Source organism: Choloepus didactylus, chromosome 4 (assembly GCF_015220235.1).
Source record: "Choloepus didactylus isolate mChoDid1 chromosome 4, mChoDid1.pri, whole genome shotgun sequence".
In the NCBI taxonomy this organism is placed as follows: domain Eukaryota; kingdom Metazoa; phylum Chordata; class Mammalia; order Pilosa; family Megalonychidae; genus Choloepus; species Choloepus didactylus.
In genome coordinates, this window is record NC_051310.1 from 95,548,935 (window position 1) to 95,569,234 (window position 20,300).

General features: G+C 42.0%; 1 protein-coding gene across 3 annotated transcripts in view; it reads left to right on the forward strand.

Moving 5' to 3' along the window:
- Positions 1 to 6,883: 6,883 nt before the first annotated feature.
- SH3GL3 (SH3 domain containing GRB2 like 3, endophilin A3) overlaps positions 6,884 to 20,300 on the forward strand; it is a 185,606-nt gene continuing 172,189 nt past the window's right edge. For 2 of the 3 annotated variants that reach the window (XM_037833187.1, XM_037833186.1), the window contains exon 1: positions 6,884 to 7,114. In XM_037833187.1, the coding sequence (XP_037689115.1) occupies positions 7,070 to 7,114 (45 nt within the window). In that variant the 5' untranslated portion in view covers positions 6,884 to 7,069. The remainder of the gene's footprint in view (positions 7,115 to 20,300) is intronic. The other variant, XM_037833185.1, reaches the window with a different exon arrangement.

Sequence of the window (20,300 nt, forward strand, 5' to 3'; positions counted from 1 at the left end):
AAAACTTTGAAATATAAGTTAATGACATGAAGCTAATCACCAACTGATGAGCTCATGGTTCAGGAAAGTTTATCTCTGTTACTTCTCAGTAAAACCACAAGGTGGCAGCAGTAGTTTATGAAAGCCGTCGCCACCTTCCACTTTCCTCATCCTCAACATGAACTCTGTACATTTATTTATTAGAAGTGAAAGAAATATCCCAAGGTAAAATATGGAAATGTGAAATGGCACTTACGTAAGTAACAAAGCCTAATTAGAATGACACCATGACCCAGGATTCTTACTGAATGTTTACAGATTCCTGAACAATGGAGTTACATGTTGCGGATAAATGTGATGTGTTAATTCACCAGTTAATTATATCTGCCTTCACACGACATGCTGCCCTTCACTCAATCCTCATTTTTAAATAAATGAAAATACTCCTGCTTTTTTCTTCTGCATTTTAAAATGAATAGTTTTCTCTGGCCTTTTCTTGAACTGATCAATTGATTTTCTATTAGCTTCATGTAGAACAATAAGTGAAGAAAATCTATACATTTGTTCCTAGTTGTGATCTTGCGAGTTCAAGGCAAATTGCCGTGTTCAACATCTGGAATTCATCATGTCTGCTCTGTTACCTCATCGATGGGCACACATCTTTCCCAGATGTGAAAACATGGAGACCTGAAAGACCTATGAAATTACAAGGAAAGCAAAACAATATCTATGCTCTCAACTTTCTGCTTGCAGCCAGGTATATGATGATATTAAACTGAGGGAAAGAATGCCTCCTCATCTGGGCCATCAAGTACTTGGCACACTACACATTGCCACACTGTGGGCCACAGTTCTGTTCTTTAGTGCACGAGTAGCTCAGATGCCTTTTGAGAAGGGCATTAGGGTTGGAGCTTTTCTGGGGAAAAAAAGAGAGGCAAAGCTGAAAATTGAGAGGTCATGGTTATTCTAATATCTAAGGGTGTTTGTAAGACATCCGTATTTGAGCTCAGCTCTCCAAGGAATGCCAAGACCTGTGATCTGGAGCTTGTTTCGGGCCATATGGTGGACTTTTTAATGACATGGAGTTCAAGGCAAATGAAAGACACAAATCCCTGTTTCTTTGCTCCCCTTTCCCTTTTTAACAAGTTTCTTCTCTAATGACCATGTATCGTGGTAATAATTATAACTATGCTACATAAATATCAGTTTGCACATAGACTTGTTCAAATCCTTTGATGCAATAATTTTACTTCTGGGAATCTATCCTAAGGAACTATTCATAAACATATGGAAAAAAACCTTAATATGGAGAAAGATATTTAATGCAGTATTATTTAAATCATGAAAAATTTTGGGAAAAAAACCTTTAAATGTGAAATAATAGGAAAATGATATAATACAATTTGTTATGTTTGCATGATTGATTATTAAATTTTCATTAAAATGATGTGTGTGAAGACCAGACAGTATAGAAAATGCTCAGGCCATTAAGAGAACAAAGAAGATGAATTTAAACATACTGATGCCATGACTATGCATAGTTATGACATTGCTATGTTTAAATTTTGCATAGAGAAAAAAGACTGTAGAAGAGAAATATGCCAAAATATTAAGAGTGGTTGGATGAATGGTGATTCTGAAGGTAATTTTTTCTTCTTTTTACTTTTCAATAGTTTCCAAATTTTCTTTGTTAGTGTATAATGGAAAATATATACACACAGAAACCTTTATATTGAATTTAAAACAATTTCACTATTGTTTTTTCTCAAAGTTTCTGTTTAAATTGTCTTTACTCCACCTTTGCCTCCCCGCCTTAAAGCCAACATCCTGTACCCCAGTCTCAAACTGATTCATTTACTATTTCAGAGAAAGGCATCTGGGCCCACTTGGTCTCTGTTGGAAGCTTCTCGGTTGGCTGGGGCCAGAACCTGAGGTGGTCTGAGAAGCAGAGAGTGATTAGGGGGTCCCCAGGCTTTCTCATAGCTTATTATATTCATGCCGTGGCTTCCATACAGTGTTTATGGATGTTGATAGCGAATATAAATTCAGCTATTTTATAGACTAAAGGTAACCACTGGTTGAATAAAAACTGGGTGTATAATTTCCAAAAGCAAGAAAACTTGAGCAACAAATGGATAATAGTGTTAAAAGAAGGAGCTATTTAAACAAAAGAAAACAGATCACATATGATATAATGACAAAACGAAGACCAAATATATCGTTTTCATAATAAATGTTAATGCTTTAAATCTCCCTAGGGACTGGTGGTTTGACGGGCTGAGCCCTCTACCACAGGACTTGCCCTTGGGAAGACTGTTCCTGCAGAGGAGAGGCTAGGCCTCCCTATAATTGTGCCTAAGAGCCTCCTCCCGAATGCCTCTTTGTTGCTCAGATGTGGCCCTCTCTCTCTAGCTAAGCCAACTTGAAAGGTGAAATCACTGCCCTCCCCCCTACGTGGGATCAGACACCCAGGGGAGTGAATCTCCCCGGCAACGTGGAATATGACTCCTGGGGAGGAATCTAGACCCGGCATCATGGGATGGAGAACATCTTCTTGACCAAAACGGGGATGTGAAAGGAAATGAAATAAGTTTCAGTGGCTGAGAGATTCCAAAAGGAGCCGAGAGGTCACTCTGGTGGGCACTCTTACGCACAACATAGACACCGCTTTTTAGGTTCTAATGAATTGGAATAGCTAGCAATAAATACCTGAAACTATCAAACTACAACCCAGAACCCATGAATCTTGGACGATTGTTTAAAAATGTAGCTTATGAGGGGTGACAATGTGATTGGGAAAGCCGTGTGGACCATGCTCCCCTTTGTCTAGTTTTTGCTTTAATTGTTCTTTTTCAGTTTAATTTTTATTCTTATTGTTCTTGTGTGTGTGGTGGTGAAAATGTCAAAGATTAATTTTGGTGATGAATGCACAACTATATAATGGTACTGTAAACGATTGTATGCTTTATTTTGTATGACTGCATGGTATGTGAATATATCTCAATAAAATGAACAAAAAAAAAGTAAAAAAAAAATCACCCTAGGAAAAGGCAAAGACACATTTTGGTCCACAAACAAAATTAAATTTTATTCTGCTTATAAGAGCAAATGTCTAAAAAAGAGAGTTAAAAAAAAAACAACAACCTGCCAACAACAAAGGACCATTTAAGACACATGAAGCAAATGCAAAGAAAAATAGGGATACAAATATTGGTATGTGATGAAGTAAAATAGAAGGCAAAAAGCCATAAAAAGAACAAAATATGTTACTTTCTATGGATAACAGGTCCAATCCACAAGGAAGATGTGAGAGTTATAAACACCCATGGACAGAATAAAAAGATTTAAAGCTAAACTCCCAAATACAAGGTTAAACAGGCACAATCATAATAGCAGCAAGAGCCTGTCAAATACATTCTCAGTCTTTGATAGGTGAAGCCGAAAAAATTGGGAAAGCATTTGAATGATAAACTCAAAAGACTTGATTCTTGAGATATATGGTGTACACTGTTTTGAAATATTCATTAGTGTGCTTCCTGCCTTTAGCCCTACCAGGACTCTTCCTTTCCTTGCTCACACAATGGCTTAAGTCACTCACTACAGGACCAGAGACAAGGACTGTAAATACTAGATTAAAAAACCGGCTTAAGCACAAGACAGAGGGATGTCAGTGCAGACTAGCATAAGACTCTGCACCAGGGAAGGGAAAGGGGAAATGAGAGCCAAGGACCACAAGAAAGGGAGCATAGGAGTTTGAGAACACTCATGCCTCTGCAGGAACAGGGGCCCCCTGTCCAGAGTGCTAGGGACAACCAAGTTGTCCTCTTGTCATTAACCTGTAAAGACCAACAAATGCCCAAAGATCATTCAGTTTGCAGAAGAGGTTGTCTGTGCCTCAAGACTCTTCCCAGTCCCCGTCAGTCTCATGCCATGTGGACAACTGTCTGTCACATCACCCCAGGCATTTGTATGCCTCTCACCTAACCAGAGATGCAGGTACAGTGAGTCCTTTGGGTGGCTGGGGGGGTGATGGTGACATGAAGGACAAGTCTTGAACTGGCCAAGGTGGCACCAACTAGCATCAGTTTGAAGTCACCTTCTAAACCAGGAGTTGCAGTAGATAATAAAAAAATTGTACCCTAGAAACTGAGGATGCACATTCTTTCAATTCTATGGTACATTTACAAAATTTAACATAATAATAAGCTATGTAGAAAAACTTCAAGACATTTTGTTTAACAATAGTACTACATCTGAAAATTATTATACAATGAATAAAATAAACTACCTAGAAAATTTTTTTGATTGTCCTCTAACATGTGGGTCAAAGAGGAAATCAAAACTGTAATTACAAGTTTATTTAGGAAAAAAGAACTATATATCCATGAAAACAAGGTGTGAAACCAGTCATACTCAGAAGGAAAATTATAGCTTTATATGTGTTGATTAAAAAACAAGAAAGAATGAAAATAAATAAACCACATATTCAATTGAAGACACCTAAATAAATTCAAGTAAAGTGGGCATGTGGTGTTGTTGCTGTTGTTTTTTAGATAAATATTTTTGGCTGCCTAGCATTCTTCCTATACTAGGGAAATCCGCCACGGTGTGAATCTTAAAAACTTGTAGGGCCTGGACACATCAAATAGACTCAGCCAATCAGATGCTCCTCCTTGAACTTTGAATCTGGAGCGAGTGCCTGAAAGAACCAGGGGATATCCGCGCTTTCTCTCTGGGAGCCTCATTCAGTGTTCAGCTGGCACATCCCCACCGGGCTGCCTCTGGGTGTGCCTGAGGCTGATGCTCTGACTCCTCCAGTTCCTGGTTCCTGCTCATTTCCTCCACCTGTTCCTTACCCACCTCCTGTGAATCTCTGGGCTGCCAGATATCCTTCATATCCTTCATATGTGTGTGTGTGTATGTGTATACTGTATATAAATATACACACACACACACATATATATATGTGTACACACACACACGGCATGCATCCATAAAGGTCAGTTTCTGTGTTAAAAACCTCAAACCTGGACTGGTCCTCTGAACAAAATGAAAGGAAGGAATGTATAAGAATAAAGGCAGCAATAAACCCACGAGAGAAAAAATCTGTAGCAACAATGAATAAATTCAAGGATTGTTTGAAAAGACCAATAAAATTTAGTCTAATCACTGGAAAAAACAAGGAAATTAACAAATACTTTTACAAAGGCAAAAAGTATATACAAAAGATTCTGAAGTTTAAAAATGATGAGAATGTGATCTACAACTCGACACAAATTAATTGAAGTAGAAAACTTGAATGTACTACCAACTAAGGAAGAAATGTGAAAAAAGTTGTTCCAAAAATCACGTGCTTCCAAAGCCCAAAGAGCTTTATTGGTTTGGGGGGAAGTTCTTTTAAATGTGTGCCACTTATACCACTGTTGTATATAGAAAAAGAAGGTAGATGATAATGTTCCTCCATGCAGCCCTGGACTAGCCCAGGGCCAGGGAGACCCATCAGTCCTGACCCTGGCTCACTCTTTGCCTGAGTGTTGCCGTTACCTTGTGGTGGAGCCAGTTGAGTGGGGTTCTGCTATTTCTGATCCAGCTGCCCCCATCCTCACATCACCCTGCAACTGATGCCAGCCATTCCTCAGCCAAACCCACAGCACTCATCCATCCAATTAGACCTCGGATTGGCTGCCCTTATCCCCTCCACTAAGTTCACGCACTTTTTCCTATACGAGAGGAAGAAAGTTGTGGACTCCTTTCCATATCCTCACAGCACAGGTGAGGAAATCAAGGCATGGGAGATGTAGTTTCTAGCTGAATCCTCACTGTGACGAAGTCAGGGCTAATGAGTCAGACATGGCTAGGAGTTGGCAGCAAATGGCCAGGGGAAAGGCTGTGTGACTTTTGTCCTGTAGAAATGCTACACTGGAGTGGATGCCAGGGCATAGGTGTAAACCAGAATTGACCCAGGGAAACGACCCAGAGGGGCCTGGTGAGGGTCCAGAAAGAGAAGCTTCTTTCTTTTAGGTGGAGACTAAAGAAGGAAGACGTTTGCTGCTTTTAGTGTTAAGAGTTGCCCAGAGTGAGTTATAGGTCTTGGAAGCCCTTAAGACTTTTGGGAGGTCAGATTTAGCGCTGACGCTGACCTGTTGGGAGCAGCTCTGACAGGCGGGTCAGTGTGACGCTCCAGGCCCTTGGCCCCTTACGGTGTGGGAGCGTTGACCCCTGGATCAACGTGCAAAATGACGCTCTGTAAGGATAATCCTGACGGGAGTTACTGAGCGTCTTGGCGAATTCCCCGGAGTACTGAACACAATGTTTCAGTACCTTGGAGATAATTGCTCTTAACGCAGTTGACTGTGGGCTCAGCGCTCCAGGGAGGTGAGCACCCGGTAACTCTCCGGGTCGCAGAGGACCAAAATTGCCTGCGCAGATTTTGCACTCAGCGCACCGCGCGGGGAAGCAAGTCAAAGACCTGCCGCTCAGACCGCTTCCTCCTATCGCAGGTGCCCTCTCCTACTGCATTTCTCTCTCCCTAGTGGTATTCCTAAGCATCCTTTTATTAAAACATAAACCCTCCGAAATGCCCCGGAAGGAGGCAGTGTTGCTTGTGAGCAAAAGCAGATTATGCACCAAGTCAAGTCAGAACCGTGGAGAAGTGATCCCTCTACCCGTACACATGCCAGATACATCTTGTCTTGCGCCCAGCAAGAAGGGCGGTGTGGCCCTGCTCCCAGAACCTCCAGGATGACCCATGCCAAGCGTCCAGGCCCATCTTCCAGGCGGGTGCAAGTCTTAACGGGTCTCCACGCAACAATAATCGTGGGCGGCTCCAGTGGCTTCATTTGCATACTGCCGCGGCTTGGCCATGGGCTGCGCGAGGGCTTTGGAACGCCAGTGTTGCTATCTTGCGTGCGCGCGTGTGTGCGAGTGTGACAGCGGCTGTGGCTGTGGCTGTGGCCGTGGCCGTGGGAGGCGGGCCCGGCGGAGCCCAGCCGCGGGGGAACCGGCCCGGGCTCCCGCTCTCCCAGAGCTTCGCGGCCGCGTGGCCCGGCTGAGCCCACACACCACCCAGTCCCGGCCGGCCGCAGTCGCGATGTCGATGGCTGGGCTGAAGAAGCAGTTCCACAAAGCCAGCCAGGTAGGAAGGCAGAGAGGAGGGAGGGAGGGGGGCTTGGTGCTGAGGTTCCCAAGGTTTCGGGACATTGGGGCTTGGGTTCCCTGAGGGCCTTCTCTCTCTGAATCAAAATCTTCCCGCCCAGGAGGACGCGGGGGTGGACTGAGGGCCGCCTGCCCTCTCCTTGGCGCCTCCCCCTTCCCAGCCCCTGGCCGCTATAAATCTGAGGGGTCCGGCGAGGAAAGAGCATTGGTGGCGGGCCTCAGGGTCTACGACGACGGAGAGAAAGTGGGCGTCCCAGGCCCGGAGGCTCCACTCCGTGCCTTTCCCCTACCCGCGCTTGGAGGAAGACCACAGGGCGTGCGGTCCCGCAGGCCCTCCGGTCCCGCAGGCCCTCCCTCGAGTCTCCCGCCTTTGGCTGGGACCCGGAGCGTCCCAGGGCACGTTCTGCTGCCTTTGGGGAGCCGCAAAGGCACCGGCGTTCCGGCGATGCGTACGTGGGACTTGGCCGTGCCGCGCGGCGTTTCCTCGCGCGCCCATGGAAATAGACCCCACTAGACTGCGCCGGAGGCTCGGCACCAGGCACTTGCTCTCAGAGTTGACTGGTGGGGAGACAAGAAAACAGACGCGTAAGCAGTTCATAGCAAGAACAGCTAGACACATCTTCGTGCACAGAGGATGGCAGATGACACAGTAGGACGTCAGGGAAAGCTTCCCGGAGGAGGAGTAATTTGAGGATTAAGTATGAGGAGGAATTTTGGTTGGGGGTGTAGGAGAAAGGAGAAAGGGCATTCTGAGCGGAGGGAACAGAAAAGAGGCGCGAAGGCATGAAATTGATGTGTCTGAATGAGGGTAGGTGGAGTGAAAAGGGGTTGGGAAGGTATTGACAATAATCAACTTTGTATTCACGATTGAGGCTACCCCAGCCATGGCAGAGTTCACATTGTAAAACCTATCCATCCTTACTGCCAGATCTGTTGATCCACCCAATCCACCTTCCCCTCAATTTTGCTAGACCCAGGGTGGACAGATTTCATTCTGAATTCAAATTTTTGATGAGCTCATCCTGCTTCTGCCACAAGTTAGCCCCTGAAAAGCAGCTGGACTAGAGCGTTGTCTTCTGGTCTCAGAACCAGGCTCTGCTGCTCCCTCACCTACCAGACCCATTCCATAAGGAAACTAGGTGATGCCCAGTTTCTAGCTGGGGGCAGTGGGTGGACGGTGGTGCCGCTATTCATGATGATAAGGAGGCTTGCCTGGGCAAGGGGCCAGTTGAGTGAGTGGGAGAAAGTGCTTTGCTGGACCTGGTCGCTTTGAGTGGTCTCTGGGACATTCTGTTGTCCCTGGCCTGGGGGCAGGTGCATAGCCTGACCTGGGCTCATGGGGTGAGGCCAAGACTGGAGCTACAGATGTTTGTGTGTTTCCAGCCTAAATGAAAATTTAAGTATTCAAGTGTGGAAAAGAACAAGAAATGCACAGCAAGCTAAATCCAGACTCTAGAGAGCACCCACTTTAGGGACAACACTTGTTGAATAGTGACCACTCAAATATCTATTGAACAAATGATTTCTTTGGGTGTAGGAGCATGGATGGAAAGGACTAATAGAAGCCAACACAGAGAAGAGTTTCATGGAAACTCAGAGAGTGGAGCAGAGGTGGGAGCAGTCAACAAGTGCTGCTGTGAGCTAATAACTGAAGCTTGCTCTCAGCCAGGGCAGCCAGGAGGCAGAGTGCCAGTGTGGTCAGGGCAGTGCCCAGAGTAATTGCTGGCCATGCTTGTTACACTGCCTCCTTTGCACCAGCAGGAACTAACCTCCTATTTTGGAAAAAAAGTAATAATGGGTACCGATTTTCTAGGAGCAAATCTGAGAGGTAACTCTAACCAGATTGAATGGTTGAAATCTTAGGAAGTTATTGGCACTGGAGAAATACTATGCTAGTGATGAAGGCATTTAACTACCCAAAATAAGTCCATTAAAAACAAACAAGCAGGGGATCTAATTAACCTTTTTTTGCATAAACTTAAGAAGTTGGTGATTTTATCTGAAATGAAAAGACCTCACAGATTCTCTCTGGGCTTGCAAACCATATTTTTGGTTTGAAATGCCCAATAGAGAAGTTTTAATATTTGTTCTAGAGTCTTTCTAGAAATCTTGTAATGCAACAGATTTGGTAGAGAAATTAGACCGGATTAAATATAATAAGAAGGAGCACGGTCATAAAAAATGCCAGATGTTCTTTTCAGACATTTTAACAGTGGGTTTTGGTTCATGTGGAACTTACCCAGTGTCAGTGGAAAGGGAGTCCCAGATGATGTCAATGGCTAAGTAATTACCAGGGATCCAGGCCTCGCTCTGCCGCTGACTAGCTCTATGATTTTGGGAATGTGACTTAGCTTGTCTGGACTTTGCTCTTCTCTTTGTATAATGAATTAGAGGATTTAAAAGGTATATTCCTGTTCTAAAATTGGTTGTGATGATGGCTGTACAGCTCTGTGAATATACTAAAAACCATTGAATTGTGCACCTTAAGTGAGTGAATTGTATGGTATGTGAATTATATCTCAGTTGTCCCTGTTCTGAAATTCTTAAGTAATTCACTTAAAGTTTTTCAGTTATACAGATAAGTGAACCAGGACCATGACAAACTGAGAAAGTTTTTCTCAGTGATAGGCAAGGTAAAATAACTTGTAATCTACTGGTTCCCTAGAACTTCTTTCTTGACATTTTAGCTGTCTCTGAGAAAAATCCCCTATAAACTCAAGAGATTATACAGCACTTTGGCAGCACATGGAGACCAATAGGAAAGGATGAAATAACCTGAATTAGAAGAGTTTAAGTTGAGTTAATAACAAAATTTAATTAATTCTTTGCTGCAGCATTTGGGACTAGAACCCAAGTTTCCTGATTTGTAATTAAATATTTTTTTCTCTGGACAATAATTTTTAATAGAACTATTGACTCTTCTACTGGTAGGGGAGCAGCTTGAGCTATTAGAAATAAATATGAATAGCTTCTAAATAGCATTGTGGTTTCTTGTTAAATGTCATGCCTGACCAATAAAACTACAACACAATGATTACATTAGCATTACCATCTATTGATTTGTATTCCTTATGCTTATTTCATAGTAATTTACTTGAGAAAGCTTATCGCTGAATACCTTCTTTTCCTTTCTGGACTTCCTTACCTTCTAGGGGCCTTGTTCCAAATCCCATAAAAGGCCAAGGAACAGTTTTCCTCTTTGCTCTTTTTCTCCTTCTCCCCCTAGACTGTCTAGTGATGACACCCCTCTGGGTCATAGCTTCATGTTAAAGTCACTTTTTTTTGCCTTTATGTAGCAGTGACCTTTAACCTGTCTTGTGATCCAATAACACAATAGGGAAGGGGAAGTCCCTAATGCAGGTTTTTTGTGACTTTCCCCCCTTTCTCTTTTAATGCGTTAACCAGAAAAATCATGAGAGTCCATGAGGGGCCCACACTTATCCTCTGTAATGACTGGCTGCCCAGCTGGCCATTTATGGGTAAACACTTCACAGAAGGATATTCTTTGTAAATTATGAGATCTCTAGGGAGGCAATGTCTCTTGTTTCACTTTCTCATTAGAGAGAAAGATAAAAATGCACTTTACAAAATCCATAATGATTTATTTTTTTCTCTTGGATTCACCCGAAAACATATTAGAGCTAAAACCTTCTTGTTCCTTTCCACAGAGATTGCTTGATTAGATAATCCATAAATCCATGTGGTAGTTCTGTGAGTCAGGGTGCTAGGGTAGATGTTCAAACCAAATTTATTTTTATTTTTTTATTATCTGAAGGTCCAATGTAATCCAAACATTTCTTACCACTGGTGACTGTCTTGTTCTCTATAAAGTAAATATAACTCAGGGTGTTATTTGGAATTTGATTAGAAAATACATTTTAAGGCAGGTTGTGAGTTTTTTTTATTTGCTATTGTTTCAAATTAATTTTTCGATTCTATTAGCAAACTGAATGCAAATTATATTTCCCATAGTTAAGGGGAGTGTGTGTGAAATCTTTGAAGGGTGAGCTAGTTTCATCATGTGTGTTTAGGGGAGATATTATTGACATGTTTTACCCCTAGAATAAAAGTGTTAATAAACAAAACTGACACACTACTTTAATTGGCTAAATAATAGGTAAATGTATTCTGGAGATTTTACATCAGCGAAACGTGTAGTATAGATAGACTTTGCTTTTCAGTCTGGACCTGGGGAAGTGTTGAACTGGGGGGAAGGTTTTGGGGGAAGCAGCAGGGAAAGCGTCAGGGAGGCTTTGTTGCAGTTTTTACTGTTGCAGTTCTACTTTGAAATGCCTTCCCAGTGGGCGCTTCCTTTGTAATTCCCAGGGCCATCCCTACATGTCGTTCCCCACCCCCCTGTTGTACTAGCAGCCAGTGACCTTCCTGAGCCCAGTGGATGTTGTTCCTTCTGACTTTTTTTTCTAATCCGTGAGATGATGGTGTGCTGCCCCTGTGGCACTGGATATATCTTTCTAAAACATTGATGCCACTGAGTCCTTAGCTTGCTCAAATCATCCATCAGTGATAGAGGCTGCTGCTATTTCAGACTGGATGATTTGAATCTGATATTTGGGTCATATCTTGTCATCCATATCAGGGTTTTTTCTTCCTTACGGACCACAAATTCAAAAGTCCAAGGAACCCAGCAGCTGATATGTAAACAGATGTTCCCTGCTTCTCCTAGTGCATCAATGGATGCAGCACATCTGGCTAGTCCCTCCACTTCTGCTTTGAGCCCCATCTCTTCTCATTTTGTCAGGGACTTTGCTGCTGTCATTGCACTTCTCTTCTGCATTCTATTTTCTTCTCTCCTGGATCACTTCTGTCAGCAGATTGGCATGCTCTCTAGTGTCTCCAGTCTTGAAAAAAGAAAATAACAGCTTCCTCTTGGTCTCAGACCCTGCTCCACCTCTGAGACCATGCTTGTCTAGGCATTGGGTGACCTCGCTCACTCATCTGGACTCTCAGCAGCCTTTGACCCAGTGGACCCTTCTCTTCTTAGAACACATTCTGGCCTGCGACCCCGCGACCTCGCTGGTGGCACCACTTTGGTGCCCTGGCCTCCACCGATGGCGCAGATAAAGGCCCCTAGGCTGTGGAAATGATGGTGGGGAGTAGCCAAGCCCGGGAGACCCGGCTGGTTCAGTGTGACTTCTGTTAGCTGCATCAAGCAACAGAACCATATTTGGGAACTGCTCCTTCTTCAGTTTGGTGACCATGAAGGGGTGAAAACATCTGAATGACATGCTGCTCAGTGGGCTCCTGGACCTCTGAATGACTCACAAACTCCTGCTGAAGCTGTAAGTGGGAAACTACATTTGTTTGGGCACTCAGTGGCACATAGAAAGAGACATTAAGGGATTCTGGGAAGATGGTGGCATAGAAAGAAGTGGAAGACTTATTCTCCCCCAGAACAATTCATAAATGAACAAAAAACTAGTAAATAACCTGGAATGGTAGCGGGGAGACAAACGTGACAGTACACTCAACTTCCACCAACATGAATTGGGAGGAATGCCCAAGATCACAGCATAAAATCTGTAAGTAAAATTGTGGACCCGCGCTGATAGCCGAGAACCTAGAGCTGGGAGCCCCTCCCTCACGGAAGCCGTGCCGTGCACTTTCTCAGCCCAGCTCCAAGTGAGCTTTTAATAATAACTGCTCAATACAGACAGCGAATCCTCAACAAGCAGACAGAGGCTTTTGGTGACAACTGACCTTGGGAGAATCGGGGGAAATATTCTGTCTCTCGCTCTCTCTCTGTGGAGAAAAACTCAGCTGCTCTCAGCCCACAAGGCGTTGCAGTAAAGACAGCCTCACACATTCTGTATTCTGAAATGAGCTGAGAGCCCCGTGGCACAGCCAAGCGTCCCAGGGCTTCCCTAGAGGGATGGCGCACACTGATGACGTAGCACAGCACCCCCCTCGGCTGAGGGAGGATCATGGCTGGGAGGGGGGATCTGCTCGGAGAACCCAGGGGCGCTACGCCAAGTCTGGTGGTTTAGGGGACATGGAGAGAGAGCTGCCCTTCCTCCCTGGCCACCCGTTTGCACGCCTCACATTCAGGGTGGGTGACTCCAGCGGCGCGCCCAGGCTGAGCTCTCCAACTGAACACACAAGAATCATTTCCCCTCACTACACGAGAACTGACTGGAGGGATATAGGTGGCTCACAGATGCCATCTGCTGGTTACTTAGAGAAAGTGTACGTCACCAAACTGTATCTCTGAAAAATTAGATCGATATCCCTTTTTTTTTGGTACAACTTGAAAGAACCCTATCAAGCAAAACAAATACCAAGAGGCCAAAAACAACAGAAAATCTTAATGCATATGATAAAACCAGATGATATGGAGAATCCGGCTCCAAACACACAAATCAAGATTTCGGAAGAAACATTATTCCTCGCAAATTTAATTAAAGAACTACAATCAAAGAACTAAAACATGGCAAAGGATTTAAAGGACATCAAGAGGACCATGGCCCAGGATATAAGCGCCATAAAAAAGACACTAGAAGAGCATAAAGAAGACATTGCAAGAGTAAATAAAAAAATAGAAGATCTTACAGAAATAAAGAAACTAGTTGGCCAAATTAAAAGACTCTGGATATTCACATACAAGACTAGAGGAAGCTGAACAACATCTCAGTGTCCTAGAAATCCACAGAACAGAAAATGAAAGAACAAAAGAAAGAATGGAGAAAAAAATTGAAAAAATTGCAATGGATCTCAGGGATACAATAGATAAAATAAAACGTCCAAACTTAAGACTCATTGGTGTCCCAGAAGGGGAAGAGAAGGGTGAAGGTCTAGAAAGAGTATTCAAAGAAATTGTTGGGGAAAACTTCCCCAACCTTCTACACAATATAAACACACAAAGCATAAATGCCCAGAGAACTCCAAATAGAATAAATCCAAATAAACCCACCCAAAGACAGATTCTGATCAGACTCTCAAATACTGAAGAGAAGGAGCAAGTTCTGAAAGCAGCAAGAGAAAAGCAATTCACCACAAAGGAAACAACATAAGACTAGTAGTGACTACTCAGTGGCCACCATGGAGGCGAGAAGGCAGTGGCATGACATATTTAAAATTCTGAGAGAGAAAAAATTTCCAACCAAGAATACTTTATCCAGCAAACTCGCCTTCAAATTTGAGGGAGAGCTAAATTTTTCACAGACAAACAAATGCTGAGAGTTTTCCAATAAAAGACCTGCCTTACTTCAGATACTAGAGGGAGCCCTACCAACAGAAAAACAAAGGAGAAAGAGATATAGAGAATTTTACAGACATATATAGTACCTTACATCCCAAATCACCAGGACACTCATTTTTCTCTAGTGATACAGATCTTTCTCCAGAAGGGACCATAAGCTGGGACATAAAACAAGCCTCAAGAAATTAAAAAAAAAAAATTGAATATACTCAAAGAACATTCTCCAAACACAATGGAATACAAATAGAAGTCAATAATTTTTGAACTATAACTCCGCTATTTACTTCCTACATGAGAAAAAAATATACAAACTCTAAGGACAAATCAGTGGTTTTGAACTCAATGTAAAGTATGTAATTTTAGACAACTATATAAAGGTGGGGGAATGAAGGAGTATAGGAACATAGTTTATGTGCCCTATTGAAGTGAAGGAGGTATCAAAGAAAAACAAGATTGACAGGGATTTAAGAGGTTAATTTTAAGCCCCACAGTAAATACAAAGAAATTATCAGAGAATATAACCATAGAGATGAAATTAGAGTTTGAGTTAAGAGAAATGGGGGAAGGGGCAATGGGAAGTTAAGAAAGGAGTGTAGGGTTGCTGTTTGAGGGTGAAGGGAAATTTCTAGCAATGGATGGTGGGAAAGAGCATAACTCATTCTAAATGTGATTAATCCACTAATGGGAAGGCTAGGGAGGGGGGGGAATGGGAAGATTTAGGCTGTAATATATGTTTCCACAATTGGAAAAAAGAAAAAAAAAAAGACAGTCCTAACTAGATGACAATTGAATGCTAAGGATGACGTGATGGGATTGGAGGGTGGAGGACAGGTGCTCGAAGGGACACAGTTGAGACATAAGGAAAAGGAAATATAGAATGTAAGCTTTGTATCATTGTTGAATCTCTTATACTTCTTAGCTGTGCTTAATGGAATTACATAAAACTGTTCTTGTTCATGGGAAGTACATATGTTAATTATAGTGTACGTTCAAGGATGTGTGCAGCTGACTCTCATATGTTCAGAAGACAGAGAAATATAGGATGGATGATAGGGAGGGAGGGAAAGAAATAGTGATGTGACAGCCTGTTAAAGTTGGTGGATTGAGCTATTGGGGGAGGGGGGTCAGGGTATGAAGAAATTCTGTGTATGGGGCTAGTATTGTTTTTGCAACTATTCATGTAACTTTGAATTTATTTAAAAACAAAAACAAAAACAAAAAAACACATTCTATATCCATTGGCTCAGTTCTTTTCTGTTCTCAGTGGCTGTTTCTTTAAGTCTCCTTTAAGGCCATCTTCTCATCCCCTTGACCTCTTATATTAGAGTGTCCTGGACCTGTGGCTTGGCCCTACCTCTTTTCTAGCCTTACACTCTCCCAAGGTGGCTTATCCAGTCTTACAGATTTATGTACAATGTAAACATTGGTTGCTCTCTAAATTGTATTTCTAGCCCAGATGCTTCTCCTGAATACAGCTACATAAATTTAGCTGCCTACATCACCTCTCTCCTTGGATATTGAAAAGGTATCTCAAACTTAGATGTCCAAATCTGAATTCTTAATTCCTTCCACCACAGCCTGGTTTTCCTCTGGTGGGCTCTGCACCATCGACTCTGCTTAGCTGCTCAAGTAAAACAAAACAAAATAAAAACCAGGACTCAAATTTGATGCCTTTCTTTGCCTCAGCCCCAATTCATCAGCAAGCCCTTTCTCTTGTTTCTGCTTTCAAAATATACCTTCAGTTCATTCACTTTTTCCATCCTAGTCCTGACCCACCATTGCTTCTTGCCCATGAGGCTGCAGTAACCTCCTGTTCTAGTTTGCTAATGCTGCCGGGATGCAAAACACCAGAGATGGATTGGCTTTTATAAAAGGGTGTTTATTTGGTTACACATTTACAGTCTTAAGGCCATAAAGTGTCCAAGGTAACACATCAGCAATCAGGTTCCTTCACTGGAGGATAGCCAATGGCGTCCGGGAAACCTCTGTTAGCTGAGAAGGCACGTGGCTGGCGTCTGCTCCAAAGTTCTGGTTTCAAAATGTCTTTCTCCCAGGACGTACCTCTCTAGGCTTTAGCTCCTCAGAAATGTCACTCTCAGTTGCTCTTGGGGTGTTTGTCCTCTCTTAGCTTCTCCAGAGCAAGAGTTTGCTTTCAACGGCCATCTTCAAACTGTCTCTCATCTGTAGCTCCTGTCTCAGCTCCTGTGCTTTCTTCAAAGTGTCCCACTTGGCTGTAGCTCCTCTTCAAAATGTCACTCACAGCTTCACTGAGTTTCCTCTGCCCGTCAGCTCATTTATATGGCTCCACTGATCAACTCAGACCCACCCCAAATGGGCGGAGCAACACCTCCATGGAAATTATCCAATCAGAGTCATCACCCACAGCTGGGTGGGGTGCATTCCAAAGAAACACTCAAAGAATTACAGTCTTATCAACACTGATAATGTCTGCCCACACAAGATTACGTCAAAGATAATGGCGTTTGGGGGGACATAATGCATTCAAACTGGCATACCTCCTAATGACTTTCCAGAACCTCACTCTTACCCAGCTACAACCCATTTCCCCACAGTGGCCAGGGTGCTTTATTAAAAATGTAACTCAGATCATGTCATTCTTCTGCTACTCTTCTTGTCTTTCATTCTTGCAAGTCTTCATTGCTTTCGGAATAAAACCCAAACTCCCTGCTCTCACCTATGAAACCTCACATGATTTGGCCTGTCCCATCATCCTTCTGCCAATGTTCAGTCACACCGACCTCTCCTTGTTCCCCTGATGTGATAATGTCTTCCCATCTTGAGTTCTTTGACGTAGCTGCTCCCTCAGCCTGGCATGTCTTTCCCCTTGGTTTTTGCAAAGTGACTCCTTGTCATTTAGATCTTGTCATTTAGCGCATGTAAAACTCACCTCTTGGGAAAGGTTTTCCCTGACCACCCCATTAAAATTGACACATGCCCTCTGTATCATGTTACCCCATTTTTTGTTTTGTTTTGTTTACTATGTTACAAAATTTTTATTATTTTGATAATTGCATTTCAGTATGACTGGTTTCCTTTATAATCCCATGTATTTGTTATTAAACTTTTAATTTTGAGACAGTTGTCGACTTACATGAAGTTGTAAGAAATTATACAGAGGCACTCCGTGTACCCCCCACCCAGTTTCCCCCAATGGTAGCATCTTGAAAAACAATAGTATCATGACCGGGATATTGACACTGATACAGTCAAGATACAGAACAGTTCCATCACCACTAGAATCGCTCATGGTGTTCTTTTATAGATGCACCCACTTCCCTTCCATCCCACCCCTTACTTAACCCCTGGCAACTACTAATTTGTCTCCATTTCTATAATATTGTCTTTTCAAGAATATTATATAAATGGAATAGAATAGTATGTAGCCTCTTGGGATTTGGCTTTTATTCACTCAGTATAATTCTATGGGAATTCATTCAGGGTGTTTTGGGTGTCAGTTGTTTGTTCTTTTTTTATTGGTGAGTAGTATTCCACTGTACGCATGTATCATGGTTTAATCATTCACCTGTTGAAGGACATCAGGGTTGCTTCCAGTTTGGAGCTATTATGAATAAAGCTGCTGTAAACATTTGTGTACAGCTTTTAGTGTGGAGAAAAGTTTTCATTTCTCTGGGATAAATTCCCAGGTGTGCAATTGCTGGATCATGTGGTAGTTGCATGTTTCATTTTCTAAGAAACACCAAACTGTTTCTTTTCATTTTCTAAGAACCTACCAGAAATGTATGAATGATCCAGTTTTTCTGCATCCTCTCCAGCATTTGTTGTTGCTGTTTTTTATTTTAGCTATGATGGTCGGTGTGTAGTGACAGCTCATTGTGGTTTTAATTTGCATTTCCCTAATTGATGAAGAACAACTTTTCATGTGCTTATTTGCTATCTGTATATTTTCTTAGGTGAAATGTATGTTCATATCTTTTGCTCATTTTCTATTTGGATTTTTAAAATTGTTGATTTGTGAGAGTTCTTTATGTATTCTAGATACTGGCCCTTTGTTGGATATGTGGTTTTGCACATATTTTCTCCCAGTCCTTACCTTGTCTTTTCATCCTCATAACTGGGTCTTTCATGGAGCAAAGGCTTTTAATTTTGATGAAGTCCAATTTATGAATTTTTCCTTTTGTGGATTGTGCTTGTGAGGTCAAGTCTAAGAACTCTTTCTTTAGCCCTAGATCTTAAAGATTTTCTCCTACACTATTTTCTAGAAGTTTTGAAGTTAGTCCAAGATCCATTCAGAGTTAATTTTGTATAAGGTCTTAGGTTAAAGGTTTTCTTTTTCTTTTTCTTCTTTGCCTATGGATATCTTCTTGCTCTAGCACCATTTGCCATTTGTAGAAAAGGCTATTGTTCTTCTACTGAATTGCTTTTGCACCTTCATCAAACATCAGTTGGGCATATTTGTGTGGGTCTATTCCTGGGTTCTCCATTCTATTCCATTTGATTGTGTCTGCCCTCTGACAATACCACACAGTTTTGATGATTGTAGCTGTATAATAAGCTTTGAAATCAGGTAGACTTATTATTCCTACTTTCTTCTCCCCAAAACTCATTTTAGCTATTTTAGTTCTTCTGTCTTCCCATGTATATTTTAGAATAGATTATCTGCAAAATAGATTGTCTATATCTACAAAAAAATCTTGTTAGTATATTAACAGGAATTGCTCTAAACTGGTATATCATTTTGGAGACAGTTGACACCTTTGCTAAGTTAAATCTTTGAATCCATGGACATAGTGTCTCTCCAGTATTTAGGTCTTTGATTTCTTTCATCAGTGCTTTGTAGTTTTCAGCATCCAAGTCCCCTGCATATTTTGTCAGATTTACACCTAAATATTTCATGCTCTTTAAAAAGCAATTGTAACCTCCAAGCAAAGAAAAGCCCAGAACCAGATAGCTTCACTGGTGAATGTTACCAAACATTCAAAGAATCAACCAATCCTGCTCAAACTCTTCCAAAAAATTGAAGAGACAACACTTATTAATTCATTCTGTGAAGCCAGCATCACCCTAATAAAGCCAGATAAAGATATCACAAGAAAAGAAAATTACAGGCCAATATCCCTTATGAATGTAGATGCAGAAATCCTCAACAAAATCCTAGTAAACTGAATCCAGCAACACATTAAAAGGAATATACACTATGACCATGTGGGATTTATCCCAGGACTGCAAGGGCAGTTTAACATAAGAAAACCAACTTATGTAGTATGCCACATTAATACAATGAAGGGTTAAAAAAAAAACAGCATTATCATCTCAATTGATGCAGAAATGGCATTTGAAAACTCCAGTACCTTCTCTTGATGGAAACAATCAGAAAACTGAGAATAAAAGGGAACTTCCTCAACATGACGAAGAATTGTGATAGGATGAAGTATGTATCCCAGAAAAAACATGTTCTTAATTCATTCCTATAGGTGTGAACCCATTGTTAATAGGATTTTTTGAAGATGTTATTTTTAGTTAATATGTGGCCAACTAAGTAAGGCTGGAACTTAGTCCTATTACTGGAGGCCACTTCAAGGAAAAGAAGCTGGAAGTCAATGGAACCCAGGAGAGAAAGGAGAGAACATAGTTCTGATGATTAAGTTCATGTGTCAACTTGCCCAGGTTGTGGTGTCTAGTTGTTTGGTCAAGCAAGCACTGGCCTATATTGTTACTGTAAGGATATGTCATGGATTTAAATAATCAGTAAGTTGATTGTATCTATGACTGATCACATCCATGATCAAGGAAGGAGATTGCTTTCATCAATGAGGAAGTCTCATCCGATCAGTTGAAGGCCTTAAAAAGAGAAATGATTTCAGCAGTCAGAAGGAAGAATTTTCATCTCTGCTGCAGCCAGCCAGCTTCTGGGAGATTCATCAAAAACCTTCACTAGAGTTCCCAGCTTGCAGCTTGCCCTACGGAATTC